At 38.3% G+C, this 21722-nt stretch overlaps 1 protein-coding gene across 1 annotated transcript in view; it reads left to right on the top strand.

The window, feature by feature from the left end:
• The window catches only part of VAV3 (vav guanine nucleotide exchange factor 3), a 216342-nt gene that overhangs the window by 159978 nt on the left and 34642 nt on the right, over positions 1-21722 (top strand). Inside the window, exon 20 of the mRNA XM_083360483.1 lies at positions 20299-20435. Within this exon, the coding sequence (XP_083216609.1) occupies positions 20299-20435 (137 nt within the window). The remainder of the gene's footprint in view (positions 1-20298; positions 20436-21722) is intronic.

Below are 21722 nucleotides of genomic sequence, written 5' to 3'. Positions count from 1 at the left end.
GGTGACATTTTTTTCTTTGTTTCTTTAACAACTTGGTTCCTTCTTAACTGCTTTCCCTGACTGAGCTTTTCCTGACTTTTGTCCACCCTGCTTATGTGCTTGCTTCATCTTTAGGTATGGCAGCTTAGTTCTAATCTCACAGTAGTTCCTTGATTTGCATATTGTTTACTGCTTGATTGTTGACCTGGTATTAATCCAGATTTTAATCCCAATTGTTGATTGCTGGTGAGGAGGTGTTCTGGTCATTTTGTTTCCATTTTAGCATTTTAATTGTCTCTTTTAAATGATGTGTAAATGTAGTTTATCTCTGTGTGTCTGTGGATGGTTACTTTGTCTAAGTGCCAAGCTTCCAGGAATTCCCTAGCAATTTTGGGTGCTCACAATTTCAAAATCGAAACTATGGCTACATCTGTCCATGTGTATCCAATATAAACATAAATATAGAACACACCCCACTCTCTTCTAGCATTAAGAAGTTACTTAGTTTGGTAATGAAAGCTCTGCAAGTAAACATCCAACATCAGAGAAACCAATGACTCCACAGTTCAACCCTGAGCCACAAATAATCTTTTGAGAGAGTAATGTCTGTCTTGTCAGGAGTTCTAGTTTTACACCTTTCTAAAAATAGTGTTGAACTTGGTTGAGTAACATGTAGTTTTTTATCTAAATCAGTGTTCCACAAACAAATATTTTCCAGAGATTTGGATCATATTTCCCATTGGCCTTTTGTACTATAGCTAGTAGATTGGGGAAGTCTGGACTGAATAAAAAGAGCAAGCAGTACTTTTCTTCTTCTTTAATTTTATTAAAAGAAAAACAATCATGTGCTTTACAGTAATTATGCAAGAGGATTTTTTTTCTTGGCTCCATTTATAAATTCTTTTTCACAATTTAATTACAAGGGGTTTCAGTACATGACAAGTCAAATGCTTCTAAATGTAGCAACCTTCTAAATGTTGCATTTAATTTTAAAATAGGGTTTTGGACTACAATCAATTACTTGGAAAAAGTCTTCTCTCTGCAAGAAAAAAGAGACCGATATTATATTACTGCTATTCTGGGCTTGTTTGCATGGGAGCAGCCTCCCACTTGTTCTTCTTCTTTTTTTGTAATGTCAAATATGGAATATTTTGGAAGAAATAAGGCTTTTTCATTGTTTTCTGACATTCTTTTTCTCTCCAGAGACCCTAATATTTTGTTAGAAATTAATGAATGAAAAAACATTCTGGAAAATATAAGTTTCCGGTGCCATTTCAAACCTTTATGTCAGAGAGGAGGAATCTTCTGTATGTCTAGTTCAGGGGTAGGCAACCTTGGCTCTTTTATGACTTGTGGACTTGAATGCCCAGAATTCCTGAACCAGCCATGTTGAAGTCCACAAGTCATAAAAGAGCCAAGGTTGCCTACTCCTGGCCTAGTTGGATAGAATAATGGGAATCATTGGTCTGATTTTTCCATCTCTTTACATGTAGTTAAAAGCATTCCATTTTCAGGAGCACAGTATAGGTTCAAGATATCAGTTTCCTTTGAAAAAGAAAACGGTTAACTAAGAAGGCAAAATGGCACTGAGCCAATGCTGCAATTGTCATATCCATTAAGGAGATAAATTTTAGCCTATAGTTCTTCAATGAGAAGTATGGATGTGTACTTTATATTCTGCCAGAATGGGAGAACAGTAGTGGGAAGACAGAAGGTTTGGAATCTTGATAGTTGAATATTACTTAAGTCTCTATTACAGTATAAGTCTTCATTGGGTTGCAATTTGGTATGTTGGAGTAGCAGAGAGAGTAGAATGGACAAGGTAAGGGAATATGGTGAAATCAGTAAGGGAATAAACTTGAGACCCAATGCCATTTTCAGAATTGTGGATGGATCTTCAGATGTTCACTTTGTTGATTCTGGTGAACTATCAGTTGTGCAGTTCAAAACCAACAAAACACATCTGTTCTCTAGATTCCAAAATCACGAGTAGAGATTTAATTTGGCACCATAATCTTGGATTGATGCAATAGATCACATTTTGGTGTTGCTTCTTCTAGATGGGTTCTCTATCTAGTCTATCTATAAATTCTCTATCTATTGGACAGAAGTGTTCCATTTATCAGATTGCTCTTAATCATATTAGTGATTTTGGTTCTTGGGACTTTTGTCTCCACATTACTTGATTTTATTGCATCCAAAACATTTACTTACTCTTTATTTCCCTGTTCTAAGCACATCATTCTTTAACCAAGTTCTATGCTGTTTGAAAATCATTAGCTGAAACTGTGTTTTTACTTGATTCTCTGATGTCCAGAAAGTATTCATATTTCTTTACCGAATTCATGCTGTTGGGCACAATGGAATTCTGGCCACACAGATTCATGCCAATAATTATTCATCATGTAAACATGTCTTTATTCCAAAAGATATTATTATAGTTGGCATGATTCTTGGTTTCAACCTTTCAATGTCTCCATTGTATTTTTGTTTTATGGAAGTTACAAGAAGTGCTGATCCAAATCAGATCCAGACTATCTCCCAACATTAGATTGAGCCTTTAGGTTAGAAGTTATATTTTGTGTGCCCAGTGATTGCAGCTGGATAACTAGATGACTCAGCAACTGTTAATGCGCTCTGTTGTTTCCTCATCTGAAGTGCTGATTTTCCATCAAAGTACTTGTTTAATGCTTGTTAAGTATCACGTGAATTGCAGTCTTTATGCCAGCTTCAGAGCCTCTGCCCAAACAATTACATTAACTTTTAGTTGAAGGCAAGAACCAGCATGCCTTATCCTTGCTAGTAACTTTTGGAAAAGCTATTTATTACTAGATCTTTTGCCTTCCAGTTTTTTTTTCAGTTTTAGTTCAGTAGTATGCATGGCATGGTAGAAAGATCCAGATGTTTCAAAGATCCCCAGTTGCAAAATTGTAAGAGGGCTATCTTAAACTTTTATCAGTTTGCATGTTAAAAACTACCAGCACATATTATGCAAGTGTAGGAGTGTCACATCCACTGTTATCAAAGTCTTGGGAACACATCACTCCCTATAAGATGATTTGAAACTGAGAGCAAAAAACACTTGACCCAGTTTCCTTAATATAGGGAAAATGAAAGGTGGAGCAGTTGTGCAAATCCACTTCTTCCTTAGATGTGGATGAATCTTGTAGCATAATTTTTTTTTGGTCTAAGAGACTTGCTTTTTTGTTTTGTTTTGTTTTGTAAATCCCTGTTAATAGACGTTTTTGACATATAGGTTGATTGCCTGAGGTTCTTGAAGTTCAAGGCTTGCAAAAATCCTTCTGAGTCATCTTAAAACAACAATCAGTGTTCTCTACTCTGGTAACATTGTTCTGCCCTTCTCAAAATAATTTGCAGTTTTTCTAGTAGTATATCTTTTTCTGAAAACAGTAAGACACTTTGTAAACATAAGATTAGATAACCTTTTAAAATTATGTTTTGTTCTTATTGCTGTTTTTATGATAAAGAATGTCACAGATAGATTTTCATAACCCCACTCTCATTCATCTTAAACTTCAAAAGACCCTGAGCTGTCTCTGACACTAGCAGGGTGATGACATATTTTTCAGTCAGTACTTGAGAGGTGGAGAGGAGAATACAATGGAAAGGGATATCTAACTTGTACAAATCTTAAGATATAAATCAGTGAAGAAACATGTTTTTGATGATGATTTACTAAATTTTAATTTCAATAAAAGAAGGAATCTTCCTCTAAAATTTGTTGAATTCATTAAGAATTTAGCAATTACATCAGTGTCCAGACAGTCCACATAAAGAAGTTTTAAAATATGGAAAGGTAAATAATATCTCTTATTGGTAGTAAATGTTGTATAGTTGTTGAAACGTGTAGTTTCCTAGAAGGCCGGAGTCCAAGTTAAACATTAATATATAGCATGCAAATGTGTGTGCTTATTTTTCAGAATAGCTCACACAGGGCTTTGGAGCAAAGTCACTAATACACTGATGACACCCAATTCCTCATTGATTATCATGGGACCACAGCAAAGCTGTGAGAATTTCATACTGGGCTGGATGAGATGAAGAGGATCAAATTAATTCCACATTATATATGTGGCTGCTCTTAATAAGAAAAAAAAATAGACTGGGAATTTGGATGCATCTACCAAGTCTGGAAGAGTTTGTGTCCCTAAGAAGATCAGGTTTATAACTGAATACTTTACTGTCCTTCACTGTTTCTGGATTTTTAGATAACAGCTGCAAAGGAAGCATTTCCACAATCTCTTTATTTCATTACCTAAAACAGATGTGATCACAGTTATCTATGTTATGGTTAAATCATATATAGACAATTGCAATATTACAATATATTGCCTGGAAAAGCATCTGGAAGATTAGTGCAAACTGCTACCTATTATTCCTGTTATTCTATTATATTTATGTAATATTTCATGCAAATTATTCTGTATGGAAATCAGTCTATATCAGGAACAAAAGTTCTACTCACTTGTTTTTAAAGTTTTAACCTTAAAAACTTTATACCAGGAAGACGGAAACTCCAGATTCCATGTGGAATATCTCTATGGGAAGTTTTTATATCTTGGACTGTTTCATTCTCTCAAGCTTCCCTCTTTCCTTTCTCATTAATGTTTGTTGTGAGCCTGTTTAATTATCTTGCTTGAGGTCTCTTATGTTCAGTAATGCCCTAACCACTTCAGCCTGGCTATTTGAGGGACAGTCTCTCCGGCTGTTGACCTTGTTGATCTCACAGGCCCATAAGTCAAACATATCTTTTCAACTTGGCCTTTGAAACTGTTTTCAGGATTTAGAATGGCTCTATTGATTTGTGTGTGTGTGTGTGTGTGTGTGTGTGTGTGTGTGTGTGTGTTTATATAGCACTGATATTTGTCTGGGCTATTCAAATAGGATACTAATGTGGGGAAAAAGAGGACCGAAGTTTGATGATCCCACTTGTAATTCACATAAAAAAAGAGGGGATAGTATAGTGTGCTGATTAAAACTCTGAAAAATAATTGCTATCACTTCCAGCCAACCACAGTTTCTCTAGTACACGTTCAGCTTGTGTGATGTAATTATATTTTAATTATATTTGTTTGATTAACCTTCAACTTAGAACATTGCATTTAATAGCTATTTCCCCAGAAACATTAAAAATATTGGCCCATTTACACTACTTTTCATAGGTTGTATATTACCTATTCTCATGGAAATTGAGGCTGCTGTTGAATTTTATTTCAATCAAGCTGGCCAAAATAATAAAAAAAGTATGGCTTTCAATGATATACATGTTAGTAGGTCATAACTCTTTCTGAAACACAGCAATACTTATGCCAACTTCAGTTGGTTAGTAGTGGGTGGAATTCAATTTCTGCAAGAACTTTGAATGTAGACTGTTAGAACATTTCCCCCTGTGATCTGCATTTGATAATGCTTGATGATAGAGAAGGTTCAGCTTTGAGTTTGAAGCCCAAACAGTGTTTATAATCTATAAAAGATTTAGGCCCAACACAATGTATTTTGTAATACTCATATCTTTTTATATTGTCAGGGGCATAATCTTAATTTTTTTACTTTATATTAAATGTGGTTTTCTGTTATGCGAATCACTTTGTGTGCAGTTTTATAAAAAAAGCAACAAATATAAACTATATAGAAAACTCTGCACCCACTGAAATTCATAGGTCAGACTAAGATCTTAAATGCATCACTGATAAACAGAGTTAGTTTATGATGGTATATCAAGTACAAATGAAAACAAAACCTTTGTTATTATGGTTGGTTGCACAGTCAGCAGATGTTTAGGCAGAATTTGGCATTTTTGTCAACATACACAGTCCTATCCTGGGACAGGTATATATTGTTTGATGGTGTTAAAGGTGTTATCTTAGGATGTGAAGTATTCCAAGTAAAGCTGCTTTTTGCAATTGACAGATGGGGATTTTGTCAGTGCCAATGGTGTTCAAGTGCTTGCTTGAATTCTGAAGTCCCAGACCACTTTAGTTTTTTCATTTTCTGCTACTTTACAGTATATTTTGTGCTCGCAGCCTAATGGTATTTCTTGCAGATATTCCCTTGCACCATTGTTTCTATTTTGTCATGCTGCTGCTTGTTGTTAGTCTGTGCAATCTTCTTGCAGCAGCTAACTGGGTGGTCCACTGTTTCTTCAGCTTCTTTCAGACAACATTTACTGTCTGTTTCTAGCTTGTCAGTTCTGGTTTTGTGTGTATTTGTTCTTAAGACTTGGTCTTGTACAACCAGAATTAGCCCCTCTATCCCTTTCTTCAACTTTCCTGCTCTTAACCATTGCTAGATGTTGTTATTTGCTTTGCCGGTGAGTTGTTTGTCCTTATTATATGTGTAATATGTGTACAGTTAGATTCACAATCAAAGACTGGTGAAAATGTAATCATTTAAGTACTAGCCAAAGACCTAAGAATTATTAAGATAGTGTCTAAGGAGTTGAAACTAAGCAGTTCCAAGCAGGGTATTATTATTATTGTTATTGTTGTAAAATTAGAGTGTTTAGGTCCAATAAATTCAAAATTTCCAAATATTAGGGAGTCCTTTGGGTATTGCTCCAAGGATTTCAGTCAAAATTGGTGTAACAGCGGAGTTGTTAGGGAAAAGGGAAAATACAGGAATGCAAAACTGAAGGCAATGCAGATCCCATGGAAGTCAATGGGATTTTTGACAGCTATACTTGAAATGCACATCAGGAACTTATTGGTTTTCTGTACTGCCAAAGTTCTCTTGATCCTGATACTGTGAGCGACTGTCAGCAGTGGTATTCTTCAATGCAATCAGTTATGATAAACTACCTTCTTTTCCTGGAATATCTAATCTGCTTGAAATTCACTGTGGGCCCTCATATTCGAGATGAATGTGCATGAAGCTCTCCTTCATATTTGCATAACCAGCAGCAGTTTCATTTCTTCAGGGCAAATGTATTAAGGAAAATCCTCTGGAGACTTTTCAAGGGATTATTCCCTTTAAATGCAGATGACAGGAGCTGATAAGGCACAAGAAAGCAAATTTTCCTCTTAACAGTTTTATTAACACCAGCAACAGAAACAAAAATAGCTAGAAAACACTGCGAATGGAATAAGAGGTGTGATTTAAAGCATACTTAGAAAATGGCATTGCTCTATAAAAATGATTTGGTTTTGTTTTCTTTCCATTGCTGTGAAAATAAATGTCTTAGGATCAGAATGCCAGCTTCCAAGGGTATAGGTATTACCAGACTGTTTTACAACAAGGAAGATGGATCTAATTTGATTTTGACATCTATGTGATTGTGCTTAATTTAGCGTTATCTTTTTATCTAACTATTGATCAAATTTAATGGGTTAAATCATAAAGTATTTTTCATGGTCTCTGAGAAATATATTAATGACCTGCCAATGGCGGTAGGTATAGGGTTATTATATACATTCCATTTTAAGAGGTTTACTTTGTAAGTTATATTGTTTATTAATTTTATTTATTTATTTAGAAAATTTATATTGCCGCCTACTCGCACATGGTGACTCAAGGTGACTTAAATAGGGAAAGGTTCCCCCGCATATGCGTGCTAGTCGTTTCCAACTCTAGGGGCCGGTGCTCATCTCCGTTTCAAAGCCGAAGAGCCAGCGCTTGTCCGAGGACATCTCCGTGGTCATGTGGCCGGCATGACTAGACGCCAAAGGTGCACGGAACGCTGTTATCTTCCCACCGTAGTGGTCCCTATTTTTCTACTTGCATTTTTACGTGTTTTCGAACTGCTAGGTTGGCAGAAGCTGGGACGAGTAACAGACGCTCACTCTGTTACACGGCACTCGGGATTCGACCTGCCAAACTGCAGACCTTCTGATCGACAAACTCAGCGTCCTAACCCACTGAGCCACCGCTTCCCTTTTCAAGGTGACTTACACAGATATAAAAACACGATATAAAAGAATAAAAAAGAACAACAAGAAAAATGAAAAAAGAATAACCTCCCACGTCTCCACCCCAGTGACAACTAGCCATTTAATGGGCTCCATCCCATTCTGGGTTCCCCAGGCCCACTGGCAGAACCAGGGCTTCAGCGCCTTCCGAAAGGGTGGGGGCCAGTCTAATCTCTGGGGGAGAGTTCCAGAGAGAGGGAGCCACCCAATGTATCTCCTTAAGGGACAGGACCCACAACATTCCTTGCCTCCCCATGAAGGGCTTTAAAGGTGACAGTCAGCACCTTGAATTGCACCCAGAAGCAAATTATTGAAGGACCGTCTCATCCCACTGGGATTGCCCCCCATGCCAGTAGAGGAGGCATGCTGTGGGCCCCATTAGCCTGGGAATTGTGGCTGGTGCATCCAGGAGAGGAGCTTTAGAACATCTTGCCCTCTTACCCCCCCCCCCCCCGCTCTGGATGAGGTTGGCTCTAACCAGGGCTTTTTTTTCTCATAGAACGCTCAGAACTGAGTTCTGGCACCTTTTTTGGATGGAACCTTGTAGAGTAGGCAAGGCGGGTTCTATGACATGTGTGAGTTCCGGCACCTTTTTCTTTTACAAAAAAAGCACTGGCTCTAACCCTTCTTACCTTCTGTAAGAGCTTAAAGACCTGGCTCTGCCAGTTGACTTTGGACTGCAATGGAGGGGTTTCACATTGGGGGTGGTTGATAAATTAACAACAGACCCCACCCCTCCCCTTCTCATCATACTCCCTTCCCCCTCATCTTTTTAGCTAGGTTGTTTTTATAGTATTGTATTTATATTATTATAAATAATACAGTTTTCTCTTTTAATATTTTAAGCTGCCCAGAGTTACCTCATGGCAAATTTGTAAAAATTATTAGCCGCCCATTTTTCCATTTTCTCACATTCAGGGGTGCGTTGCTATTTTTTCCCCCAAATTTATTTTTCAAATTAATATAGCTGAATCTCTCAAAACAAGTGACTGTGGGCATAGTGCAACAGTTAATATACAAATTCATCCAGAATATAGGAATCTATCATGTCATCAAGAAAACTAGACTTGGTACAGAATTATGGAATGTAAACATATTATTCTGCTCCATGTCTTAGCAAATATTAGGGTTCTCTCCCTGTTCCATATGCATTGTATTTTTTAACTTTGTAGTCCTTAGAATGGCCAGTACTAATAAGAGTATTTATAATGTTGCCTAACTTTGCCAGTATCTTTACTTTTAAGCAAATTGTCAAGAGTTGTAAAGCTTCTAAATGAGAAGTTATAGCTCCTTAGACACTAATTATATGATTCATTCAATCTGATTTCTAAAGCTCAAGCTTCAGCCTTTTAGATTTAAGATAAAAAATGGCTCCAACCATTTTCAGTAATGCTGAAGTGCACATTCATGGAAAGATTAAATGAACATTTATTTATTTATTTATTTATTATTTATTTAATTTAATTTGTATACCGCCCTTTTAGATCACGTCAGAAGGAGTGAAGGTCGGGAGCCATCCGGAGCTCAACCGGTAAACGGTTCCAAAGGTCAGGCGCACCCACAGAGAACGCCCTCCCCCTGGGGGCCATCAGTCGGCATTCTCTGACGGGTGGCACCCTGAGGAGGCCCTCTCTGTGGGAGCGCACTGGGCGGAGGGAAGTTGATGCTGGCCGCAGGTGCTCCCTAAGGTACTCCGAACCCATGCCATGTAGGGATTTATAGGTCATTACCAGCACCTTGAATTTGCTTTTAGGTTCCATGTTATCCATATAACAGTAATGAGCTAGTATGCTTCGGTGTTGATGGATAAAAGGTTATCTTTGAAGCATTGCTGTGTCATAGATGCACCTGCAAAAAGTGTTATTCCCCATAATGAGTGAGGTTTGAATCAGATTTTTGAATTGTAGTTTTCATTATCTTGTGGGAGTCTATTTCATATCCATGTCACTTCTTCCTGCTTACTACCTATGGTTCCATTATTGTTTTAATCCATATTCTGCAAATTAATGATAAATAATTCAGTATTTAAACACCTTTTTAATCAGTCTTTAGCGACATTGCTGGTCTACATTGCTAAACTTACCAAAAGTGTCTAAATGAATATAGAAACTTGATTTTCAGTGCTGTGGTTCAAAAGAGATCTTTAAAAAAGGAAATTTGCAGAGGTAGATTTCTTGATGTATTCCTGCATGGAAGTTTATATACACTTTCAAATATGTATAAAATGATCATGGGGACACAGGGGAAAAAGACATATGTATAAGAGCAAGCACTGATATATGAAGTTTTAAACTTGTAATTGAAATGCCACTGAAACCATAGCAAATGATGAAATCTGTGAGTTTACTGTTATTAACTTTGTAGGGAAAAACTCCATCATAGGATCATATTGATTTGGAGCAATTTCTTTTGGGCCTCATATAGTACCTTCAAAGACCTTTATGGCTTGGAGCTGGGTTACTTATGGGATTATCTCTCCCTTATGGTGTCTGCCCATCCCATGAGATCTAGCAGGAGAGGCATGCTTTGAGTAGTGTATTTCTTGTTGGGACCCTGGAGGATGTCCTTTTCTGTCTACCATCTGGGACATCATACCCCTTGCATACCTGGGTTGAACTGTGGGTAATGCATTCTGCCTCAGAAAGAGGCATTGCTTCTTTTTATTCAAGGTAACTGAGCAGACAGCTGCAATGACAGAAGAACATATATATGTTGCTCAAGTAGAGGAACACCCTGCAATGGCTTGCTGAGACTTGATGAACCAAGCAGCAATACCTCAGCTCAAGCATGCCTGTATACCACTGCTAGACAGTTGCATCTGTAAAAAAAAAGGGCCAGTTAATAAATAAGCATCTGGAAACTAGCCCAGATTTTTGGTTTTAGATAAACACACAGAATAACTCAAGCAGTTAGCCCAAAGAATTACTGGGCCATTTATTTTCTGCTCAGTAGGTAAGTCAAACAAACATCTAAAAGCACAATTTTTCATTAAAAAAATAGCAACTCAGATGCCTTCACTCTAACACATTTATTTTTTTAGGTAGTGTAATGGGCATGATTCTCTAAAAAGCCGTTAGAATAGATGCTTTTGACCATCAGAATTGTTCATAATGTACAACAAAAGAAGAGTAGAGTAGAGTAGAGTAGAGTAGAATAGAATAGAATAGAATAGAATAGAATAGAATAGAATAGAATAGAATAGATGTCAAATAGCCGTCCGCAAATGACAGGAAAAACCACAGCAGGAACGGTAGACAACCCACAAAGGAAACGTTTATTCTCTTCCACAAAGCAATCTGAAGTGGGAACAAAGTCAGCGTTGGGTGCTTTCTGCATCCAACGCTATTTAACACCATCCGGCACAAGACACCACGCCCCCACAGCAAACCAGCATCCGCCCACCTCCCCATAAATGCGCTATCCCTCCCCCCCAGGGCCTTTTGGCTTCTGCTCTTCTTCTGCGCTCCACGTGCAGGTATGTAGCCCCGGAAACCCCCACACCAGACCCCCAGGCCCCCCACCTCTGGTCCTCTCCCACCCGGGACAATTCTCTTCATGATCCCCAGGCCCCGGGACCTCTCCGCCTGTCGGAACCACCCCAGCTCCCCAACCAGGCAATCCCATAAACAAACCCCCCACAGTCAGAGGTGTAGTTCATTTGCCGCACAACGAGAGAAGCCCAGATCAGCAGCTGCGTGTTGGATTCCCCCTCAGGTAGGCCTCCCTGTGCCAAGAATGGCCGGGGGCCTGCCCCATCATGTGCAGGTCTCTCTCGCACGGGCGCAGTGCGCAAAGCCGGTCGGGGCCATGTTCTGGCCCCTGCAGGCCTCTTGTGCGCAGGCACGGCGTCAGGTCCCTCAGCACAGCCTCCCCGCCCTGGCATGGTCGCTGGAAACAGCCGGGAGCCTGCCCCGTTGTGCACAGGTCCTTCCTGTGCAGGCTCGGTGTGCGGAGCCGGTCGGAGCGTTGTCTTTGCGCCTACAGCCTCCCATGTGCACACATCTATCACCTGCTACAATACAATAATAATAAATCAAAAGATACAGCACTAAGTGATAGTCATAGGATACTAAATAAGCAACGTAAATCATAATAGGATACTAAATAAAAGCAACATTAATCATTAAATACAAAGAACAAGGTTATAGTCATAAGAAGCTAAAGAAATATGATAAAGATGAGAAGGATAATAATAATACTGCCCTACTAGGTATTTTGACATCCCAGGCCCAGGGCATAAGACAGTATTGTGGGAATTAATTGTTTAGCAGAGTGATGGCATGGGAGAACTGTTCTTATTGTTTTGGCATACAGTGCCTTATAGCATTATCCTGAGGGAAGAAGTTGAAACAGTTTATGTCCAGGATGTGAGGGGTCTGTAGATATTTTCACAGCCCTCTTTTTTTTGAAAATTTTATTAAATATACATTTAAAAACAAAAGTGGACATGATTCAACTTCCCTAGCTACAACACTACTATTAGTATTATCTTATGTTACAGAGAAATAACAAAAACCTAAAATACAATCTATAACAGGACAGAGTATAAAAAACTGCTAAGCTTGTAAGCCGCCCTGAGTCTTCGGAGAAGGGCGGGATATAAATGGAATTAAAATAAAAAAAATAAAATAAAATAAAATATAAGATCTGTCAGTTTTTTTTAGTAAACTGTCACTCATTCCTCAGCGTTATATTTACATATCTTTCAGTTATGTCTATTATATAGATGCTAATAAAAAATCCTTACATTATCAACCAATCAAACAATGTTCATCTCAGCGATCCTCCTTAACTCTAACCAATTGTACAAATTTTGTCAAATTTCATAATACTCCGTTTTGTTCTTATTTTTGATTTCTAGGGAGGGTTAACCTGTCCATTTCAGTGCAGGATAAAATTTTATCTATAATTTCTTCTTCAGTGGGTGTTTCCTTTCTTTTCCATTTTTGGACATATGCCAGTCTTGCTGCGGTTAAGATATGTACTAATAAGTAGAGAGATGCTTTACTGAGATTATCGTTAACAATCCCTAATAAAAAGATTTCTGGTTTTAAATCATTTTTTTTGTCGTAATATTTCTTCCAAAAATTTTTATAGAATTCATACGTCACCCATTTTTCCCCATCATTTTGATGTACTATCTCCCCTGCTTGATTACGTAATTTACTAATCCATCTATTATCTTTTTGTTTTTCCAATCTATAGGCCAGCCATCTCCCAGGTTTACAGGGAGTGCAGAATTATTAGGCAAGTTGTATTTTTGAGGATTAATTTTATTATTGAACAACAACCATGTTCTCAATGAACCCAAAAAACTCATTAATATCAAAGCTGAATATTTTTGGAAGTAGTTTTTAGTTTGTTTTTAGTTATAGCTATTTTAGGGGGATATCTGTGTGTGCAGGTGACTATTACTGTGCATAATTATTAGGCAACTTAACAAAAAACAAATATATACCCATTTCAATTATTTATTTTTACCAGTGAAACCAATATAACATCTCAACATTCACAAATATACATTTCTGACATTCAAAAACATAACAAAAACAAATCAGTGACCAATATAGCCACCTTTCTTTGCAAGGACACTCAAAAGCCTGCCATCCATGGATTCTGTCAGTGTTTTGATCTGTTCACCATCAACATTGCGTGCAGCAGCAACCACAGCCTCCCAGACACTGTTCAGAGAGGTGTACTGTTTTCCCTCCTTGTAAATCTCACATTTGATGATGGACCACAGGTTCTCAATGGGGTTCAGATCAGGTGAACAAGGAGGCCATGTCATTAGATTTCCAGCTTTTATACCCTTTCTTGCCAGCCACGCTGTGGAGTACTTGGACGCGTGTGATGGAGCATTGTCCTGCATGAAAATCATGTTTTTCTTGAAGGATGCAGACTTCTTCCTGTACCACTGCTTGAAGAAGGTGTCTTCCAGAAACTGGCAGTAGGACTGGGAGTTGAGCTTGACTCCATCCTCAACCCGAAAAGGCCCCACAAGCTCATCTTTGATGATACCAGCCCAAACCAGTACTCCACCTCCACCTTGCTGGCGTCTGAGTCGGACTGGAGCTCTCTGCCCTTTACCAATCCAGCCACGGGCCCATCCATCTGGCCCATCAAGACTCACTCTCATTTCATCAGTCCATAAAACCTTAGAAAAATCAGTCTTGAGATATTTCTTGGCCCAGTCTTGACGTTTCAGCTTGTGTGTCTTGTTCAGTGGTGGTCGTCTTTCAGCCTTTCTTACCTTGGCCATGTCTCTGAGTATTGCACACCTTGTGCTTTTGGGCACTCCAGTGATGTTGCAGCTCTGAAATATGGCCAAACTGGTGGCAAGTGGCATCTTGGCAGCTGCACGCTTGACTTTTCTCAGTTCATGGGCAGTTATTTTGCGCCTTGGTTTCTCCACACGCTTCTTGCGACCCTGTTGACTATTTTGAATGAAACGCTTGATTGTTCGATGATCACGCTTCAGAAGCTTTGCAATTTTAAGAGTGCTGCATCCCTCTGCAAGATATCTCACTATTTTTGACTTTTCTAAGCCTGTCAAGTCCTTCTTTTGACCCATTTTGCCAAAGGAAAGGAAGTTGCCTAATAATTATGCACACCTGATACAGGGTGTTGATGTCATTAGACCACACCCCTTCTAATTACAGAGATGCACATCACCTAATATGCTTAATTGGTAGTAGGCTTTCGAGCCTATACAGCTTGGAGTAAGACAACATGCATAAAGAGGATGATGTGGTCAAAATACTCATTTGCCTAATAATTCTGCACTCCCTGTATTTGCCTGCTCAAAAACTTTTTGTCTAATGCTTCTTATTTTTTGTGCCAATTCTCCATTTTCTATAATATTCAATTTATGCTTATTTAAATCCAACTGTTGTTTTAAATCTCTACATTGTGGGTTTTTTTGTAGTTCTAATTCTAATTTTTTATGTTCATCCTCTAAACTTTTTCGATATTGCCTTTTTTATATATTCATTGGCCATATACGCAATTGCAGTTCCTCTCATAACTGCTTTGGCCGTATCCCATAAATTTTGAGTGATAGTCTCCTCTTTCTTATTTATCTGGAAGAATGTCCGCATTTGTTCCTCCATCTTATGTTTAAATTCTGTTTGGTTTAGGATTGCCTTTTTAAGAGTCCACCTCCTTGTTGTTGTCTTCTGTTCTTTCCATTTAATTACAATGGGATTATGATCTGCCCAAGTATTAATATCTATTATTATATCATCAATATCTGAATTTAGTTCTTTCATTGTCCAGACCATATCAATTCTAGACCACGATTGATGCCGCCCTGAATAGTATGTAAATTGCTTTTCATTCAAATTTCTCTCCCTCCCAACTATCTTGAATATTTAATTCCTCCACATTTTAAAAAAAGTACCGGGTAATATTCTCCTGGTTCGTTTCCTAACTTCCTCACTCTTATAATCTATTTCTCTGTCTATAATTGCATTAAAATTGCCAATTATACAAATGTTCTCATAATCCATATCAGCAATAACCTTATGCAATTTCTTATAAAATTGTCTTTGTTTTTCATTGGGGGCATAAATTCCTACCAGGGCGACCTTTTTTTTGTTCAAGGAAATTTCAATAATCAATATTCTACCTTCCTCATCTCGATAAATTTGTCTTGCTGGGATTCTTTCTTTAACATATATCACAATTCCTCCTTTCTTCTGCTGTGAAAGCGATACAAATTTAATTCCTAACTTAGGGTAGTTTAATAGATCCTGATCTTGAGTCTTTATATGTGTTTCTTGTAGAATTGTTATATCTAAATTTTTCTTACTGAGCTTATTCAAAATTATATTTCTCTTAGCTGGGGAGTTTAGTCCATTCACATTTAATGATAATACTGTTAATATTTCTATATTACTGCCTCTGTTTTGATCTTGTTGCCCTTGTCGGTCTATCTTCCTTAACTTCTTTGTGTCTACACTTATCATTGTTGTCATGGTGCATTCTCATTTTTTCTCTTCTCTCTGTTTCCTGTTTTTTGTCTTGTGATTCCAGTGTCTTTCTATTATATCACTCTGCATTTTTCCCTTCTCTTAACTCTCTTTCTTCTAGTTCATCTTCATTGCCTAGATGCTGCTGGAAAAACTCTTCTCCTTTATCAATCGAATCTAACCTATATCTCTTTTCTTGCCAGGTCACCACAATCCCTTCCGGCATCAGCCACCTAAAATTAATATTTTGTCTTATTAATTTTGATGTAATATGTTGGTAGGGCCTTCTCAGATCTCTTACCCTCCTAGGGACTTGTTTGAGGACAATTAGTTGTTTACCTTTATATTCTATTGGGTCGTCCCTTGTTCTGTGCAAAATCTCATCCCTAATTGACTTCTTCATAAATCTGATATGTACCAATTTGTGTGAATTCTATATATTTCATCAATCTCATTTGCCATCTCATCTTTCCCTGTCCCTAGGGCCCTTGCTAGCAAGTCCGTCATCATTTCTGGGAGGTCCTCCCCCTTCTCTTCCTTCACGTTTTGGAAACGTAAATAGTGGTCTGCTTTCTCAGTTTCAAGCAGTATAATGGTTTTTTATAACTCTTTATTTGCTTGCAAAAGTTTTTCATTCATTTCATCTACTCTTCTTTCCTCCTTATTCATTCTATCCTCCATTTCTAATAATTTCTGTTCATTTTTCAATATTTGCTGTTGAAAACATTCAAATTTTCCGTCCATTGCTCCCATCCTCTCTTTGAGTTCTCCAGTATCATTCCTTATTTCACCTATTTCTCTTTTTAAATCCTCATGATTTCTCAACATAAGCTCTTGCATGGATTGTAATATTGCTTGTATGTCTTTAAGTGAGCTTGCTCTCTCCCACGGCATCATCTCCTCTATAGATCTTTGTCCTGCTGGGCTTAATTCTGCTGATGAGGCTTGGGTCATCTGCCTTCTTCCAGTCCCAACTCTCGTGAGATTTGGGATGCTTGTAATCTTTCTAAATGACATCAGCCATCCCTCCCATTTATACACAATCTTTGTCTTTCCCTCCACCACACCTGGGGAATTTATTGTTCTTCCAATGTTATAATCACTAGTGCCTTATATCTTAACAATGCTAGATATTGTTGCTAACACAATATCCAACCTATTACAATAAAACATAATAATAATTATTAATCAATTTCAAAGATCTATATTCCAAACAGTCCTAACTTTTCTACATAGAAACATGTAACAATAATATAACCAATATTATTCAATTCTTTAACAATAAAAACCAGATTTCACAGTCAGTTCAGTTATGAATATTATTATATACAACAAGGGGAGAAATAGATTTTCTCTCCCTCCTTAAACATTCAACTTTTTGTTCCTAATTAGTCTCCTCCAAATCAATCATACCATAGGTTATATTCAATTAATTCTTATTGGTCTAAATTCTCAAAACAATTACCTTTTATCCCTTTTGTTTTAGAAACTTTTTGAAACAAATAGTTCACTTCTTAAGTTATAAGTATCACTTTTCCCTCCTTTGATGCTAATTGGTCATTAGTTTTTCTTCAAGATGTCCGCTCTCTCAGCTCAGTCCGCACTGTCACTCTTCAAGTTTATTTTGTTTTTTGTTAAACTCCTTCTTGGCTGTACTGCAAGAGCCAGAAAGAGAAACCACCCTTGATCTCCAGTCCTTACAGCCTGTGAGCCTGTTGCTTTAAGGTCAGATCTCTTTTTCCCCGTCTCCTTCTCGCCGTTATCTGACAGGGGAGATGAATTCCCCTTTTGCTCTGGGGCCTCTCCTCTTCTCTTCTCTTCTCTTCTGTGAAATTCTCTGGAAAGATTTCGCCATCCGGAACACTTACAAGAGTTCGCTGAGTATTTCTTCTGCCAGGTTAGATGAATTGCTGTCCCGCTGGCTCACTGCTATTTTTGACAGCTGTCATTTCTTCACGGCCGCCATAATGGGCCATCTCCTTCACCCGGCTCTCTCCTAGGCTTTCCCGCTTTCTGCAGCTCGAACCACCATCCTGAGCTGCTCAGCTGGGTGCCTCTGCTTCTAATCTCCCTCCGAGAGATCTGGGGCTTTTTAAAAAACCCACCGGGAACAGAGAAAAAGCTGTGAGATCGGCACGCTCATTCGGAGCGGCGTCTCAACACAGCCATTCCGTTTGACAGCTGGCTCCGCCTCCATTTTCACAGCCCTCTTTTTGGCTCGTGTAGTATACAGATCCTCAGTGGAAGGCAGGCTGGTTGCAATTGTTTTTTCTGCAGTCCTAACTAACTGTTGAAGTCTGTGTCTTTCTTGTTTCATTGCTGTGCCAAACCAGAGAGTTTGGCAGTCTCGTTTGCAGTCTGTCATTTGCACCAGACAGATGTGCAAATGACAGACTCAGTAATTCCATTGTAGATCTGTATTAGCAGCTCCTTGAGCTTTCTGAGTTGGCACAGGAAGAACATTCTTTGTTGTGCTTTTTAATGACATTTTTGATGTTAAGTGTCCATTTTAAGTCCTGAGATATCATATAACCTAGAAATTTGAAGATCTCTACTGTTAATACTGTGTTGTCTACTATTGTAAAAGGGGGTAGAATAGAAGGGCTTCTCCTAAAATCTACTATCATCTCTACAGTTTTGAGTGTGTTCAGTTCAAGATTGTTCTGGTCACACCACAGGGCCAGTTGTTCAACTTCTGTCCATACGCAGATTCATTGTGGTCTTAAATGAGACCAATCATGAGATCAAACAAAAGAAGCTACTGTGAAAATCCAACACCACGTAGGAAAAACTGACGTTTTCTTTTCAAACAATTATATCAGAAACATGGCATAGTTTGTGACTAAACATATTTTCTTTCCAGTGGAGATGTGAGTAAAACAAATGTGTTTTCTCATATCCAGATCTAAAGCATTATTGTTTCCCCCCCCCCACTTTGCCCTAAAATTAGATAATTTTGAGATACATCTTTTACAAAGCCACAAACATACCTGCTCTCAAAAGGCAAGAGCCATTGATGAAATGTATCTCCTCTGTTGTTGAAGGCCAATACAGGAAGATTTTTCTACCTGGATAGTCAATGTCCTTGGTCACGCAGAAAAAAACAGAGCATGTGCTTTTCTAGTGCCTATACTGCCCTGGAATATAGCCCCATCTCACCATTATTGCATAAAGGCACGGACAATTCTCCAGCTCCTTGCTGCTTTCAGACACTAATGCGGCTACAACATACCATGTTGCCAGGTTCTGTGCGTCATATGATGATCTGTGCCATAAACGAATTTTAATGAGCATTCAGCTCATCATGGTATTCTACGGTATGATAGATTTGGTCTGCCACATACTAACCTTTATGCTAACGCGCATCTAATTCTTCTATCCCTCCTTTTTAGACTTTTGTTTTTATATATACTTTCTGTTTTATATCTTTTAAGTTTGTATTACTATTATTATTTTTAGACTTTGTTGAATTTTCTGTGCTTTCTAACTGATTGTACCCTGCCCTGCTTATGCTGGTCTTTGATCATCATAAAGATTTGATTTGAACGGAGTGAACTGTTGACAAAAGATTGATTCCTTTCCATTTAAAACTATGCACGCTGCTGTTTTATGAACTAGGGCTAGGCAACAGCCTAAAGAAAAATGTTTCCTTTAAGCAAATCAGAGAAGTGCAGAGGGTACTTGTATGAGAGCACATCCTAGACTTTTGAGTCATCTTTGACTTCACTGTACCTAAGTCTTTTGTTGGAAGAACAAGTTACAGCTAGTCATTTAGTGACAGTTTGAAGTTATGAGGGCACTAAAAATACGACCATTTTTCACACTAATGACCATTGCAGCATTTGCACAGTCATGTGATCAAAATTCAGATGCTTGGTAACCATTTCACATTTTTGAATGCTGCGGTGTCCCAGAGTCACATGACACCCTTTTGCGACCTTCTGACAAGGAAAGTCAGTGGGGAAGTCAGATTCACTTAACAACCGTGTTACTAACTTAACAACTGCAGTGATTCACTTAACACTTGTATCAAGAAAGTCATAAAATGGGGTTCACTTTGTTTGGCAACAGAAATTTTGGACTCAGTTGTGGTCGTAAGTTGAGGACTACCTGTACTTGAACTTTTATTAATTTTCCCTTGATATTCATGAGCTGAACCCTCTTTTTCAATTTCAGTAATTGCTTTCAATTTTCATGTGTACGCTATTGAGTGAAGGAATGCAACTGAGTGAGAGAAGAGAGAGTATAAGTTTAAAAAAAAGTCCATCAGACTGTTGAATTTATTTGAGGAAGAATATCTGGGATAGGACCTTCCATTCAGGAAACAATATCAGTGTTAGAAAAGGGGGAGTTTATATGAGATAATACATTGCTTTAACTTTTTATCACATGGGGGTTGTTCATTTTTCTTCCTTTCTCAAAAGGTTTACCAAAAATGCAAGTGATTAAAAACTATACTGGGATTCCCCAGCCAGTTCCGCCGGATGGTCCTCCGTTATTCATCCAGATTGGAGACATCATTGAACTCATCAAAGGAGATGCACACAGCTTATTTTGGCAGGTACAATATCATTTTATTAGCTCAGTTTGCTAATAAAGAATGGCAAGAATGGCAGAAGCAAAGTGTTGAATCCAGATTTACCTAGAGTGCTGTAAGTATTTTTCATTACTCATACAATTCTTTTCTGAGGTTCCCTATCTGCATTAAAAAGGCAGTGTAGAATATTATGCAGTGTTAAAGAGAACCTGCAAAATTAGAATTGAATCACAATTTATGCTAAATAGTTTGGCATCTCTGGGATTTACCCCAGGGTTTAAAAGCATACCATTCAACTTTGTATAAGTTCAAAAGAAAAACAACAACATGCATCTGTGGTAAAAGTCAGACTATACTTCAAAGGCTCAGTATTTTAATTGTGCTCCAAGTTTTGATAGTTATCTTAAAATTCAATTTAAAGCACAAACTTCTACATTCCCTTTCTTTTTAAATGTAATCGATTTTGAAAATAATGTATTTAGTTTACTCGAAATGCCCAGTATTGGTATAAACAATAACCAACAAGTAGAACCAAGACATGATAATAAAGCATAGATTTGAGCTGGTCTTAATGGACACACATAATGCTATTTTTATATATGGGGGCCCACCTAGTTCATCTGTAATGTGCATCTGTGTGCTGGGTAATTGACAGCAATCTTCTGGGAAACATTCATGGAGCAACTGAATCCTTGTGGGTTGTCTGTGAGAGCTGGGACATTGTGTATTGTGGCTCCACTCCTTTCTAAGGGAGGGAGTCCACTCTGTCATTTTGGGGAAGAAGCATAGGGCAGTGGGCACTCCTGTATGAAATCCTGAGCCTGTTTTTTGTTTACTATCACTTGAGCAAATCATCTTGTTACGAAATGAGATATCTAATTTGCTGATAGTACTCAATTATTATTATTATTATTTATTGCATTTATATACCGCTCTTTCCCTGAGGACTCAGGGCGGTTTACAGGGAGTTAAAAATCAAACATACAAAAGTTAAAAAACCAATTTAAAAAAGATTAAACCAACCCTGTACAATTAAAAACCCCAATTAAAATAAATTTCTCCTCAGCCTGGGCCCGAGAGCTCAAAGAGCCAGGTCTTCAGGCCCCGGCGGAATGATCGGAGGTTGGGGGCAGTCCTCAGCTCCACTGGCAGCTGGTTCCAGAGGGCAGGCGCCCCCACTGAGAAGGCCCTATCCCTGGGTGTCACCCGCCGGCAATCTCTTACCGGCGGGACCCTGAGCAGACCCTCCCTGTGGGAGCGCACTGGGCGAAGGGCATTTGATGCCAGGGCATGTGATAAAAGTCCTGCCCG

This window comes from Vipera ursinii (genome assembly GCF_947247035.1).
Source record: "Vipera ursinii genome assembly, chromosome: 3".
NCBI classification, from domain to species: domain Eukaryota; kingdom Metazoa; phylum Chordata; class Lepidosauria; order Squamata; family Viperidae; genus Vipera; species Vipera ursinii.
Note: the sequence above shows the minus strand (reverse complement) of the source record. Positions and strands in the feature narration are given on the sequence as shown.